Source organism: Apis mellifera, linkage group LG8, assembly GCF_003254395.2.
Source record: "Apis mellifera strain DH4 linkage group LG8, Amel_HAv3.1, whole genome shotgun sequence".
NCBI lineage: Eukaryota > Metazoa > Arthropoda > Insecta > Hymenoptera > Apidae > Apis > Apis mellifera.
Window position 1 is genome coordinate 182,510 of NC_037645.1, and position 15,741 is coordinate 198,250.

The following is a 15,741-nucleotide window of genomic DNA, read 5'->3' on the forward strand; positions in this document are numbered from 1 at the left end:
AGAATTTTATAAAGAATTTTGTATATATATATAATTGCTTTAAAAAATTATGTATAAATATATATAAAATAATTTCGTTTCTTATAATTTAATTATAGAAGTTTTTTTTACCAAATTACAGTTATTCTTCTTGATAATTAAGGAAAAACATTAAGGATTACATTTCTCATCGTTTCCAATAAAGAAAAAAAATACAATCATAGATCATTTTAAAATCATTGATTATTTTAAAAAATACTATCCTATATTATATATTTTAATTTTAATTTTTTCACCAAAAATTGATACATCCATTTGAAATTAAACAAAGTGCTTGTAAAAGAATGGAGAATTAATCACGGAGCTGGCATGTGACACGTGAAAGGACACTCGTTAATCCCTCTCCACTCCCTCGTCGTTTGATAAGTGTCACGCACGTCCTTAACGAACCCTAAGTTTTTGTCCTGAAGCGACAATTTTTGAAATCTCCGCGATTTACACGCGGCATTAAAATGCATCCAGCTTCAAATGAACGTGATTACGCCCACGAATATTTCGTCGAAAGTGACGGGGAATCTTGGAACTTTGTTTCCATCTTCGTAAACTTCCCTCGAGGGAATAGAAAAAAAATAGAGGAATGATGAAAAGGAAGAAAGTTTTAAACTCTTCTTGATTGTCGTTTCGAAACTTTGTTTATTCTTCTTTTCTTCGAGGAATGAGCGTTGAATGATTTGATGTGATGTATACTATTAATGTAAATTAATAAATTGTAAAATTTGTAGGTTTTAATCTCATATTTATCGTTTATTATGATGTATTTTCATCATTTTTATATTTTACATATTAATTTTTAAAGATATTAATTTGAATAGATAATAATTTTTTATTAAATAAATTCATTTTAAGAATTTATTAAAATTTAAGACTAAGAATCTAATATTTATCTATTAATTATTTTCAAATATTGAAATATTATTTTGATATGAGTTTCTGTTCACAGCACTGAGAATATAACAAACATTGAAGTTTGAAACAAGTTTGGATCTATACTCTGAAGAAAATTCCACGTGTAAAAGAGAAATTCTTGCTTGCATAAAAACTATAAAGATCATGATACAATATAATTTGGCCAAATATAAATAACTATATGAAATAAAAAGTGAGTATATACTTTATTTACATATGCACACTAATATTTTACTAATATTTCTAATTTAATATTTCTAATCTAATTTTTCTAATATTTTTAATTTAATATTATTTAAATAATATTAATATTTTCAAAACTTTATTAGATATGAAAATGTGCTTAGAAATATTAAATAAAAACCTAAAAACAAAAATGTGGAAGTCATAGAATACTGAAATTTAAAAATTATTAAAAATTTACTAAATAAATACACATTAAAAAATCTGCCGCGGAAAATTAAAAAATCAAATTTTTAATAATCAACGACAGTGGAGTAATACCGTACCAGATCAGCCATGAGCAAACAAACATATTCGAACATGCGAAGCAAGCTTCTTCGAACAAATTAACCTTGTTTCCGCTGATGCAACTATAATCGCCAGATCGTAACACAGCAGAAAATCTTGCATTTTCTATTCTAATTATGGTATCCAAGAGAGTTCAAAATATTAGAGATCAAAATAATTGCAGAGGAAACTGCTGCGAACAAGTTGTTTCTAAGTCAATTGCAAAGTATCTCTTGGTATGATGAATTTTTCTTCAATATTTTTCTTTTTTTGCTTTTCTTTCATTCTTCTTCCTCTCGATCTATCTTTTAGATCTTTTTCTCATTTTAATTTTTACATTATAATGTTCAGATTTTTCTATTCGTAATAGAATTTTTTTTTATATATTTTAATAATTCTTTTGATCTTTACTATTTACTTTCTTTGTCGAATTTGATTAAATTTTTATTTTAATTATTCATTTATTTTAAAATTGTAGAAAATTATAAAATGAAATATATATTAAAAATAAAGTAAACTTATTTTTTAAAAAGACATTTGTATAGAAATTTACATTTCTTAATATTTTTTTTTTGTAAAATAATAATTTTTTAAATGAAAATAAATTTTTTCCATGAATCCTTCCATCTTCGGTTGAATAATATTCATATTTTTATTCTAATCTCTGATTTATTTTCAACCTTTCTTTTTTTTTTTTATTCTCATACTTACATCTCCGTTTCCATCCTCTGAACCACGCCTCTTTTTTCCGAATCTCTGACTCTTAATCCCTCTTCATTTGATCCCCTTCTCTCTTAATCCGCGTGTACGTCTCTTTGAGCTCCCCCTTTTCTAGGATTCCATGCCTTAATCTCTTTAGTCTCTGACCCTTCTTTCTCTAGGTTTTCTCCTACTCTTCTTCTACGAGTTACCCTCTATAGATGAAGAACACTTCTTCTGCATCCCTCTCTTTTAATTCTTCTATTTAGATCTTTCTTCAACCTCTCTTCAGCCTTGAATTCTCATATCTTTTGATCTGCCTATACGGTTTCTTCTAATGTTTCTCTGTTTCTCATTGATTTTTTTTCTTTTCTCCTCTTTCAAACTTGTTTTTGCTCCAGGGTTCTTGTTTCCTTTCATTCCAAATGTTTGAAACATTTCATATAATTCTGATTTTTTTCTCGCTACTGCATATTTTTAAACTAACTTTATTTTAAGTGTATTTTCATCTTGTTTTTTTATTAATATTTGCTTTAGATCCTTCAGATTTTTTCTTGGAATTTTTTTAAGCTTTAGGAGTTCTTTCCAAGCTTTTGGAGTTCTTCCTTTTTTTACTTTCTGTAACATTTCATTTTTATCATAATATTTTTGTCTTCATAGTACTTCACATTTTTAAATTTTATTTCAAGTTTATATTATCCAGATTTTAATTAATAAATTATTTCATATTTTTTTTATTGTTTTCTTTGAGTAATTTCTCAAGCTTTTAGATCTCTTTTAGATCTCTCCTCTTTAAAATCCCCTTCTTTGGACTTCTTTTCTATGTCACAATTTCACTTTCTATTAATGTCTCTTTCTGCATTTTTCTCTTTCACGTTCATTTTTCTTAATTCTCTCTTCTTTAGATTCTTCCTCGCTAAATTTTTTACCTCTTCATTCAACGTTATTTCCTCTACCTTCCTTTGTCCCAAACTGACCTATCTTATTTCTCCCTTCTTTTTCTTATTTTCATCGTCATGTCTCTTAAACTATCTCCCTTTAAGATTCCTTCTTCATTTCCTGGTATTTCTTCCAGCTTATCCTTTTCAATTAAACCCTCCGAGATATCTGCTTCATTTTTATTTTTTTTCTTTTATTATTCCACTATCTTACAATTCTTTCTTTCATATGTCTTTCTCGTTTTACACCTTTCTTAATCATTTTCTTTATTACTTCTATTTATTTTTCCTTTTCCTTCTCTATTTTTTTCTTTCTTCTTTAATTTTCATTTCATCCTCATTTCTATTTTTTCTCCTTCTATTTTATTCCATTATTGTAAAATACTATCTTTTATAATATTTCATTTTTCTATATTTTTTAATTCTTCATTATTTTCTCTTTCCTAGTCACATACAATGACTCAGAAATCTTAAAATATTTGTTACATTTGCTTGAGAATTTCGTATAAAACGAAGACAACAATTTCATTAAAAAATACAATTCAATTAAAATTATAATCTTCCTTCAAATTTCTCATTAGATATTCGACATTCCTCAATTCTTTCCCATGACGGTCACTTTATCTCTTAATCATCTTTCTCCATTCCGCTATTTTTTTTGCCTCTCTTTTTTACCCCAATATCTCTTCTCCATCCACCGCCTTTAAACCTTCTCTTCTTTCTTCCTCTCTCACCCTCTGCTTCCTTCAATCCCTCCATTTTCCAAACCAAAAACGCGGCAAACCCACAAACGAACGACACAACGATACGCACCTGTGCTTTCATACTCTCTGCCTCTCTCGCAACCTTCACCATTCCCTCTTTGATCTCGTGTCGCAGACTCTGTACACACACAAAGAGAGAGAGAGAGAGAGAGGGGGAGAGGGAGAGAAGGGAGAGAGAAGAATCAGGGCCAAAAATGGTCTTCAAAGCATAGATTTACATTATATCAACGCTTTCCGTCGAAAATATTTTTCTATTCCACTCATATCTCCGTAATACAAGTGAATGCATCTCCTTCCTCAGATCAGTTTGCAAGAATTTTTCAGAATTGTTCGTGAAAGAGAAGAGTACAATACTCGCGAATTTTTTAACCAATGTAAACGCGGCATTATAATTTTTGGTTGAGGAGGCCGTTATGCCACGTCCACACTTGTTTTCAGGGAGCATGGGAACGTGGACACTTCACAGTGAAAAATAAACAAGTTACAGTGAACTCGTCTGCGAACAGTGGATAGTATTTATTCGAGAAACAGTGCATCAAAGAATCTGTTTGCGAATTCAGACACTGTTGTAATGCCGCATTGTTCTAGAGTGGACACGATACTTTTGTTATTTGCAAACAAACGTGAATTAGAATTTGTGACTATTGATCATCGATATTGTATCATCGATTTTCAATGATTGATGATATTATTGATGAAATATCGTTAACGATTATTCTTATTTTTTTCTTATTCAAAGTTATTATTAAGACGCGTGAAAATAAATTTATTAAAAACTATATTGAAAAATTATTCACTTGAGCTAATTCTATTTACATTATTTTAATGATATTATCTTAAAAATCGTAAATTCATTAATTACGTTTTTAATAATAATATTTTTTTAATAAGGAAAGATAGAAGTTTCATTTATTTTCATCCATCAATATCTTGACACTTGATGGCGGTTGAACGACTTTTCCAAAAAATGAAAAAGAATTATCTATCGATTTTTTTTTTTTGCATACATGTTCAACAAATATTGTCATCAGTATGCACGGCCATTTTGGATTTCGTTGTATTTTTTCTCATCCTTTTTTCTTTTTTTTTTTTCTTTTTTTTTTTTTTCTTTTTTGATACCGCATTGAATGTGTTAATAGACTATCATTCAGAATAGTTCGCGCGGAAACCAGAATGGATCTCGAACTTTTGTCGAACTTTTTTTCCAAATACTAAATTTGTAAACCTGCTAACACTGCTTCCTCATCTTTTTTTCTTTTTTCTTTTTTTTTTTTCCTTTTCCGTTCCTATATGCCGTTGAATAATTCATTCTCATGCTATTCGGTTGGTTTTTTGCCTGGAAGGGTTTCAATTTCATGGCGTCTGCGTGGAGTCCTTTGAACGCATGTTCATTCGATTTTGTCTGTAGTTATGTTTTCCACAACTCGGTACAACGAGTGTTTAACTCTTTGTATGGTGGATACAATTCTTTTTTTTCCTTCTTTTTTCCGCGGAAAAAAGGGGGTGGATACGCTGCCTAGTAGCGAAGTGCTTTGTGTAATAATGTTTCTTCGTATGATGTGAGATACGCATGGAGATAGTGAGATGTAAGAACATGGTTTAATTATTTTCTTGTTCTTTAATTGCTGTTTTTCGTGAGATAAGATTCTTGGTACTGGTCGTTTCAAAGTGATTAATAAATAAGTGATAAAATTTATTTGGATTTTTGTTAAAATTAAAAAATAAAATTGATTGTAGATGAAATTGAAAATAATTGAATTGTGAGAATAGAAAGAGAATTAAATTATGTTTAATCTGATTTGAAGTCTACGAGTTAATAATGGATATGTGAGATTAATGTAGTGTAATATCAATCGAATTAAAGAAATTCTAAAATAAATATTAATCTTAAAACTTCGATTGTAAGTAATTATTTAGATTAATACAATTTTATAATTCTTCATAATGATTCGTAAAAAAAATCTTACTGTTCTGTTTTTCGTCTTTTTTTTTGTTTTAAAATTAAATTTAATTAATTTTTGTAAAATACAGAAATGAATTTTAAATTTAAAATTAATCGTGTATTTTTAATCAATTGTACATAACGATCTATCCTCATAATAATGATAATTAATTTTCGAATTCAATTTTAATAACATTTTACTAATTTTGAAACGCATTCGAATTTAATTGCATTTGCAGGCTTACGTGTTATATACAAGAATTACAATTTGGATCATCAAAGCAATTTGTTGCATTTCTGGTATTAAACTGATTAGCTGGTTCCAAATTATTCAGTTGCATTCTCGGATTCGATCGTTTCGCGTAGTAAACGCTCCATGAAATAAGCTGTTTAAATGGAAACAAACGTTTCACTCGTAAAACAATCTTATAACTTTTTATTTAAAATCAATATAATATACTTAAAAATTTCAAAATAATATATCATTGTTCATTTTAATTTAATTTTAAATTTATTTAAATTTCAAGAAATTAATATTTTGTTTCATTTTTCAGAGAAACGACACAGTTTGGAAACAAATCTATCCTCTACAAAATCTATACAGAAAATGAAGAACGAAATCTTTAGCATTTGAAGAATCTAAAGTTAAAACAAGGAAGATTCTACTATTTCACATAAGAATTAAAAAAGAACAATGATCTATTACTAAAAACTCATCTCTATTCTTCTAAAAAGTTCTTTCATAAAAAGGGAAAAAAAAAAAAAAAAGAAAAACTCAATTGACAAAAATTAAAACCAAGAATCCAATAGGATCCGCCTACGCGAAAATAAGAAAAAATTCCAAAGAAAATGCTCGTCAGAAATTTTCACCGTGAATCTCCAACATCGAATCGAAATTTCCTCGACAAAAGTAACGACGAGGAAGCAAGCAACCCTGTCTCAAAATCCATCTCCAATCTTCCGAAAGATCCTCTCCTCTCGTAGGGAAGAGAGAGAGGGAGAGAGAAAGAGAAAGAAAGAGAACGATACCACCGAGAGAATCTCGAGATTCCGAGTATTCCCTGTGAAAACAGATCTTTCGTAGAGGCAAACAGCGTCGAAATTTCACTGCAACCTATATGGAGAAACACGTTGGACCCTTGGGAGGGGGTGGGAGAAAAAATTCGGCCGCGATAAATTCGGATCAGCGGCGCGGATAAATCGAAGGCAGGGAGAAATCGAAGCGAAGGAAGGGAGGAGCCGGAAGAGGAAGATCGCGCGACCGGATAAAACCTCGCGCGAATAAATTGAAAGAAATAGACAAGGACAAAGGGCAGGTGGAGGGAGGGGTGGTGGACGGTCGAAAACGCTGATAAACGGTTGAATAATGGGCGGGCAAATTGCAGGAGCGGAGGAGGAGCGCGTGATAAACGTACGGACGATGCAAATCCTTTTGGGCGAGGCGCGGACGTTTCGGAACTGGATGGGAAGCGCGGCGTTTCCGCGCCTTGTGTGTCCAATTTTTTATCGTGGAAATGATGACTCTGATGATGATTGAATTTTCGATACATAGCTCTTTTCTTACATCTTTTTTAATCGATCGAGATGAAGGGTGGAAGAATTAAGGATCGGATGAAAGAGAGAATTTGGAGAGAGTAAGAGGGAAGAAAAAGAATTTTGAGACAAAGGATTTGGAATTGAAAGGAAAATCTGTATTTAATTGGGAGGAAGTAAAAAAAGAGAGGAGCCAAGACAAATTTAGAAGAAAAATATAAAACTCGCGAAATATCAAGGAGAAGAGAAGGATCTCGGGAAGAAGTTTGAAAAAAGAAGAATCGGAAGAGAAGCCCATAAAGGGAAGGAAAATCTGAAGGTGGTAGTTCAACGCCGCAAATCCAATTTTAAAAGCTTCACGTGAGATTAAACGCCACTTGAACGCTTCTCCCATGACTTTAAACTCGCTTCTTAATGGCGCAATAAGTTCCAACGTGTCCACGGCTATCAAGCGAAAGTTACAAACTATCCTGTTGGAAAAAAGTTAATAGCTGATCGTAAAGGGAGTAAACCACGCATAATAAAAATCAGCCTAAACGCGCAATTTTCTCAAATAGTGTTTCCTTTGTGTTCCTTTAAAGAAAAACTGCATCTAAGACAGTGATTCTAATCTCGATTTTGATTTCAAATTTCGATGATAAGATAAGATAAACGTAACACGACGTAGACGAATTAAAAGATTTAAAAAATTTATCTGAAGTGATATTTTTCGTTTCTTTTTCTTTTCTTTTTTTTTTTTTTTGTTGTTGTGATCGTGAGATTTTTGTTGTTGAAATTAATGAAAATGATGACGACTACTGCCGGTGTTGGTGGGGCCGGGATGCTGAGGACCAGGCGCAGGGATTGCAGCGTGAAACCGAACAGGAAACTCGACCGGAAATCCTCGAGGGGGATGATTTATGAGAACGAGGAGCTTAGACTGAGGACTATTCACATTAACGCCGAAGTGGAGCAAGGTAAAGGATTTATGATATTATCGGATTACTGTGTTGGTAAATGTTAGTGTTGTTCAGAGATGTTCTTCACCGATTTCGTAATAAATTTTTATTGGAAACAGTCATGTTATATAGGTATGATTTCAATTATGGATCCACGTTATTTATTACAAAATTCACTTTAAATTATCATAATCATGAATAAAAGTTCTTAATAACTTTATAATTCGATTAGTTATAAATAATGAATAATAAACATTTAATTTATATTTGTTAAAGAAAAATTAAGGACAATAAAGTGTTAGACTATTCTTATGGGAAGAAATAAAAATTAAAACACGATAAACTCGATAGAACGAATTTATAAAATGAAAAAATAAATTTCAAAAAGAATTCGAATAAATCGTCTCAAAAGAAATACAAGTTAGAGTTAGATGTTTTTGAAAAGGGAAACGGTTCTCACTAGGCCGTTAGAGAGTTTCGTTCGCAAACGTTGGCAGCACTGCTTGACCAGTTCTTTTCCGCCACAAATAGACGCACCATCGTCGAATCCGGTGCGAACTATTTTCGAAACTTAGCCAAACGCGCCAACTTCGTGTCTGGCCGGCAGCTGTCCATAGCAGTTCCAGTCCATTCAATCTCTCTCAATCGTGAATTTTATTTAATAATTATTATCTCAACAATTATTGATAAATATTACTGATAAATACTTGCTTTGTAAAAAAATCTCAAGTATCAAATTCAAATTTTGCAATAAGTAAAAAGAGAAAGAAGGTATAAAGTATAATGAAATATTTATTGCGTTAGAAAAATTTGTAACAAAGAAAAATCGAAATTTTCGAATTCGTCTTTGATTATCGCGAAAATATTTATCGAAATTTGATATATCGAGAGTGGAATTTTCGAAATCGTGGATAAAGACGAGTGACGAATATAAAATACGAGTGATTCAAATGGATCTCTTCACTATCTTAAACAATTGACTGAAAGATTCTAATGACGGTGAGTATATTGATTTCTTTTTTTTTTTCCTTCTTTCTTTCTTTCTATTTTTATCTGTTACATTTACACAAAGTTAGAAATAACGTTTGTTGTGGGTTTACATGCAGATTTATAGTATCAATATGGGTAATGTTGAAATTTTGAGAAGAATAAACGTGCGTTATATATTGTATAAACATTTTAGATTGAAATATGTCGTAAATGGACTGATTATGTAAGCAGTGTTCAATGGTGTTCGTGCGACGTGAGAAAGATATTCGAATCATAAGGATGATTTAGATGACATACGTTATATTTTCTAGAATCGTGTCGGATATTCTTCCGTGAAAATTTGTCAGTGGTTAATAGGGACGCTCTATTCTCTTGAGATTTATTAACTTTTAGAAAATTCATAAATTCTCACAAACTTTGAAATTGATTATAAACGTTTATAAATCTCTTAAACTAAATATAAATCTATTGAAATAATAGGAAAATCAAATTCAAAACTTTTAATTGAAAATAACATAAATATTTTAATATCATTTAATAAAAATAGAATAGGATAAAAGAAATGATAATAAGATGATAAATGAAAGTATATTTATTAAAACTTACACTTAAACCAAATATAATAAATACAATAAAAATTAAAAATTCATAAATTAGTAACTAAATATCCTAAAAAATTTGATATTAATTGACTAAAACAAAAAAAAAAGAAAAATAGTTTTAAAACTATTATCTGAATATCCAAAAGAATTATCGCACAACGAAAAATGGAAAATAGAAATGTCGGTAATTCTAAAATTTTTCATCAGAAAGCGCGTGAATGAAATTGTATGCGATAAGAAGAAAGTTTAATAAGGAATGAAAGAAACTTTGATAAAGAGATACAGGTGAACGATGAAATGTTTAAAACGTGTCGAATATTTTCATATAGGCGAAGAACCGCGAAAACTCGGCTATTTTCTCGAAAATTTGTTTATCCGTTGAGCCAAGAAAAGCTTTGTTTTGGCAGCAATGCCCGCCCACGAAGAACGTTCGCTCTACCAAAGCTCTAGAAACCCAGATGTCGTCTCTATACCGATTCTCGACGAGCGACGTTCAACTCGGGCGGGAGAAAATATATTTTGAAAGTTAAAACAGTTTCATATCGTGTTAACATTGCTCACCGTTTATTATATCGTTGTTGGAAATCGTAATAAGAAGAAAAATATACCGTTAAAGTATCCATGAATCTGTAAAAATCTTTATATTTCATTTAATATTTTAAAGAAACGAGAAGAAAGATTTCTTTATTTTTTTTATTTTTTTTTTTAATTCTCTTGATTCTTTAATTCTATATAATCTATTCTTTGAAGTTGAATACTGGCTTGAAATAATAATTTAATGTTTATGATAAGGACTATGAACTCGCAAACTGAATTCAGGTTTCGGCCAACTTTGTTTGGCTTTACGTTTCCTGAGAAACTTGTTTATTGAAATTTGTTTGTCCGTTCCATCTAACTGTATAAGTTTAAGTTTAATCTTAAGCTTTCCCTTGTAACTAGTGTAAACAATTTCGAGCAAGAAGTTGTGAATGTCCTACCAAATTAAAAATCATGCTATTTGTTATTGAAAGTCTTAAATAGACAAGAATTATATTATACATTTTTGTGGATAAAAATAAATTATCAAAATATAGCCAATTGTTTCAAAATAAAGTTTTAAGTTAAAAATACAATATTTATATACTTTTAAAGGATGTATCCTTTTTACTAAATCTCAATCATTCCAAACTTCCATTTCGATATTTTCTTTAAAAATAAGAATCTAAAAATCTTTTCTTTTTTTGCCTACAATTTAAAAACTTAAACTTTCAATCAAGTTTCAAATTCGAAGAAATAATTCGTTCATTTTTTCCAACTTTATTCGTCACAATTTTCACAATTTTTTCCCCGGGACACTTCGAGGAATCCTGAAATCCAGACGTCCCTTGCGTCACGCTTGGATTATTTCCAGGCATTTTTAAAACAGATTACATTGGTGCGTGAAGGAAACATACCGCGTCCTAATCAACGATTCGTCATCCCACGTATTTTCTTTCGTCCGTGTTTCACGCCTAGGGGAAAAGACAAGAATGTTTTCGTCACGATATCTATCGCGGATGAATGAAATTTGAAACTCGGGAAAATTTATTTTATTATTCTTCTCCGTGCTTAATCTTCCATCGAGATGGATTAACTGTGAAATTGAGATTGGAATTGAATGGAAATACTTGAAACTAAATTAATATGTATTTGTGATTGTGTATTTTAATGAAGATTCTATAATGGAAAATTATTGGAAATTGTGACAATAAATTTTGCAATTAAAGTGAGAAATAAATTTTTGGAAAGTTTGTTATTATTATTTTTTTAGGATTATATTAAATAAAGAATATCAAAATTAAAATTTTTAAAAAAATTATCAACTGAAAAGTTTATTTTTATTGTATTTTTATTTTAGTAGTTTTTAATTTAATTTTTAAATTTATTATTAAATAAAAAAGAAAATTTTATATCTATTTGATATTTTATGCTATAAGTATGAAAAGATGTACAATATTAATGTTCTACTATTTTTAATTAAATAATAGAAGAAGTAAATATACAAGAAATTTTCCAAGTAATTTCTGATAGTTTTTAGTAGCTGAAAATATCTGAATTAACAGAAAGATACGTTGAAATGAATTATATTATATTTAACCATTTATTGGAAATCCTTTTCCAAGGAATTTTCATATTTCTTAGTAAATTATTTTGAAATTTAAATTTGTTAACAATAACATTATATTATGATATACCAAAGATTGTTATTTCTACGTAGTATTTTACGTTGTTTTTTTATAAAAATTTATTTTTAAGAAAAATTGAGACAATGACACTGGAATTTTTACGTTTAATTTTTTTAAAATGTCATCGTGAAAATTGTTTAGAAAATTCTTTCTAAATTTTTTTTTAACAAATAACAAAGATTTGCTCAATATATTTATCAATTACGTGAAACTTCTATCATCTTCATAACCGAAAAATCAAACAAAAAATATACAACGAATAATTATTAACAAAACAAAATATTACGAAATGATGAAATTTAAAATAATAAAAAATGAAATTCACATCGACACCAGACAAATATTCCTCGAGCAACCACCAAACATTCACCAAACCACCAGAGAGAGCGAAATTCCAACAAAGAGTTTCACAATGAGTCAAACCCTCTTCCAAAGTATAAATTTTGGCCAACAGGCTTTCGAGCGGTGAAACCGACCAAGAAACCGCGAAAACCACCCCAAAGAAGATCCCTACGAAACGATCCCCCCAAGATCCCTGTCAAACCTGAACAAACCAATATCTCTTTGCCACGTGACGAACAGAGTCTTGGTCGAAACTGGTCTCGTTGCCAGCAGCTAGTACAAAAGATTTAAATAGTCGCGCGCGCGACCGAGAAATAAGGAGAGGGCTGACGGGCTTCATCCAGTCATCGGCTGACTAGTTTTCTTCAGAGATTCAAAACGACAACCGTGTCGGTCACGAAACATTCGTGTTTTTCTCTTTTTTTTTTTTTTCTTTCCCGACATGTTAAAGATTGTTGAGTCGATAAATTGATATTTTTGAAAATTGAAATAATTTGATGTTTGATTTTTAAAATCGAAAATCATCAGTTCGATCGAAGAAGATTGTTTGGAGAAAATTTGGAAAAATTTGAGCCGAGTTTATGGTGATCATAGAAGTTAACATGTGATTTGATGTGGATTCGAGAAATTTTGAAGAGAATTAAAGATGATCTTTAATTTTTGTTGAAAGGAGGAGATTTTTAATGAAAAGAGGATGATCGGTTTTAATGTATCAAAAGATATGTTGACTCTGAGAATTGAAGCATTGTATAGATTTCAATTTGATGATTCAAGGTTTAAGGATTTCAATTTTGAGAAGATTATTTGAGAATTATTATTGGAGAAAAAATTAAGCAAAATTTATGGTGATTTATTGGCGGTGTAAAAATAGCATTTTAATATGGATTCGAGGAATTTTTAAAGGGTTCTTTTAATATTTAATAAAGGAGGATTTGGTTTCTTCTAGTTGAATTTTAATAGAGATGTACAATAAAAGAAAGATGTACAATGAAAGAAATTAAAAAGTGATTTGATTTGTGAAAAGTGCATGTAAATTGAGTGACAAGTTTTCTATTCGATAAATTTTTGAAAAAATATTTTTGTGAAAAGGTGAATAATTTGCCCATTTTTTAATGTATTAATTTATGAATTCATTGATTGATTCGAGTGATTTTGGTGAATTTGAGGAAGAATATTTTAGTGATTTTTTTTATTTCTACATTTACTTATTTAAAAAAATTTGTTTTATATACAAGAAAATGGTTGAAAAAAGGAAATATTGTTTTTTTGGAAATTCTGTACAATCTGCGCTCCGTTTAAAAGTAGAATTGTTCCAAACGACACTTATAATCATCCGAATCGTAGCCAAAGCAAAATTTATGGATTCCACGTAACATTTATTGCCAAGTGCAAAATTTTATTTCTGTTGTAAAATAATCCAATGTGTTTAATGTGGCTAAATGTGATCGAAAGAAAATAATGTGAAAATGTGAAAATGATCTTTTTTTTTTTTTTAGATATTTCTCACGATTGTATCATTTTCAAAATTCTTAGAATGAAAAATATAAATTTCAAGTTGCATGGATCGTGAAACACTTTTTAAAAAATTAATTTTTAATCTGTCAAACTTTCATATTGATTTGAAACTTTTCAAATCAAATCCTGCAATTTATTTAAACAACTTTAAAAAATCATCATCATCGAACGTTGGATAAATCTTACAAAATTAGAGGAAAAAAAGAATAATCGAAGAATAAAGGCAACAAAGAAAAGAGAAAAAATAAATTAAATTTTCTCCGAAAATTCGACTTTCAATCAATTCTGCATCGAAGAAAAATCTCGAACTTTCACAAAATTCAACTTTTTCAACCATTATTAAAAGAAAAAAAGATTTCCTATATTTTCTTTTCAACGAGAAGAATTCCATCAACGAGGAACAAAGAAAGAAGGAAATCATTCGAAGAAAAATTTAAGAAAGAAAAATGAGATAAAAAATAAACAGACGCATATCCAGAAAAAGAAGAATACAAATGAAACAAGACGTTGGCACAACATTGGTCTGAAAGAGCACGATCGAGAGATTTGGAGCAAGGACTACAAGCCAGCTCTGTTTCAATGTCGTGCCAGATGAATGGGTTGCACGTTGCACGAGATCACCGATCCATCACACCGAGTTAAAGCCAAACCCTTGTCTTCGCGACAAGAAAACCGGACGTTTTCCTCCTCTCCCTCCTCGATTCGTAGCGAGCTGATTCATACTCAGCCTCAGCCGGGGAGGGTGTTTATTTGTTGACGAAACGTTGGCTTCGATTATTTAATGACTCTTCGAGGGAATAACTGGAAGGCTATGTTGAGAATTCGACGCGTACGTAAATCAACGAATGATCGTTGATCATCGGTGATTGGACACATTTGTGGGGAAGGGGAGACACGTTTGGGACACGAACAAGATAGATTTGGAATGGAGAGAGAATGGACAGAGGGACACGATGCAGAGGCGAGAAAGGGGAAGAAGCAGAGGCGAAGGAAAAGCGAGTACGTTTTCGAGACTGTGACTTTTCTTTTACGGCTACGAGATAATCCTGACCTGGTGTAATGGGTTTTCGCGGAGGAATTAGCAGTATTATCGTAATGGAAACCGGGCTAGTGATATTAGAAAGGGTGTAATGGGGATGGGTATTATACGGTGGAATTAATATAGTTAGATTGTATGAGAATTTTTCTTCGTGGATGAAGAGAATGTAAGTAGATAGTTCTTCTTTTCTTCCCTTTTTTTTAATTCGTTTCTCGCTGCTGTATTAATTAAAATGATAGGCAGATTGTTTTATTGCCTCGATAAGAGAAAAGAGAGAATATCTTAATTCATAGTATTTTTATTTATATCGTGATGAGAAACTCAATAAAAATTCGGATATACGTGATAAAATATGTAAAATATATAAAGTAAAATATTCATTATTTTTATTTAGGGAATTAATCAGAATTTACACGTACATCTGCAATTTAGCGATTATTAATATTTTTGCTAATTTTTTTATTGCTATTTTTTTCTTTTTTCCATTAAAAATATGGAATAGAGAAATGTGATTTAAATCATCTTCGTATGTTTGTTATTTAAAAGATATTTAATTATATTCTCGATATACAAACTAATATAATTGTAAATAATTTTGTATATTTTAATTCAACTACAAGCTATTTTTAGTAGTTAAAAATATTCTTTAATTAATTATTCAAATATTCCACTTTGTGAGATGACGCTTTATCATTAGCTTTGACGAACTTTTCCGCAATTAAATATCTCCTTCAATTAATTTGTTGCGCATTCGATTGTATTCCTAATCATCTTTGCGTA

General features: G+C 30.1%; 2 protein-coding genes across 7 annotated transcripts in view; one reads left to right on the forward strand and one right to left on the reverse strand.

Annotated features, from left to right (window-relative positions):
* The window catches only part of LOC413616 (tyrosine-protein kinase transmembrane receptor Ror), a 276,097-nt gene that overhangs the window by 169,420 nt on the left and 90,936 nt on the right, over positions 1-15,741 (reverse strand). The gene's annotated exons all lie outside the window — the stretch shown is intronic.
* LOC102654281 overlaps positions 1-15,741 on the forward strand; it is a 56,355-nt gene that overhangs the window by 12,430 nt on the left and 28,184 nt on the right. For 3 of the 4 annotated variants that reach the window (XM_026442029.1, XM_006557271.3, XM_006557272.3), the window contains exons 2-3: positions 980-1,138; positions 6,353-8,287. In XM_026442029.1, coding sequence (XP_026297814.1) covers positions 8,110-8,287 — 178 coding nt within the window. In that variant the 5' untranslated portion in view covers positions 980-1,138; positions 6,353-8,109. Of the gene's footprint in view, positions 1-979; positions 1,139-6,352; positions 8,288-13,967; positions 14,922-15,741 lie in introns of those variants that run through there. The other variant, XM_006557274.3, reaches the window with a different exon arrangement.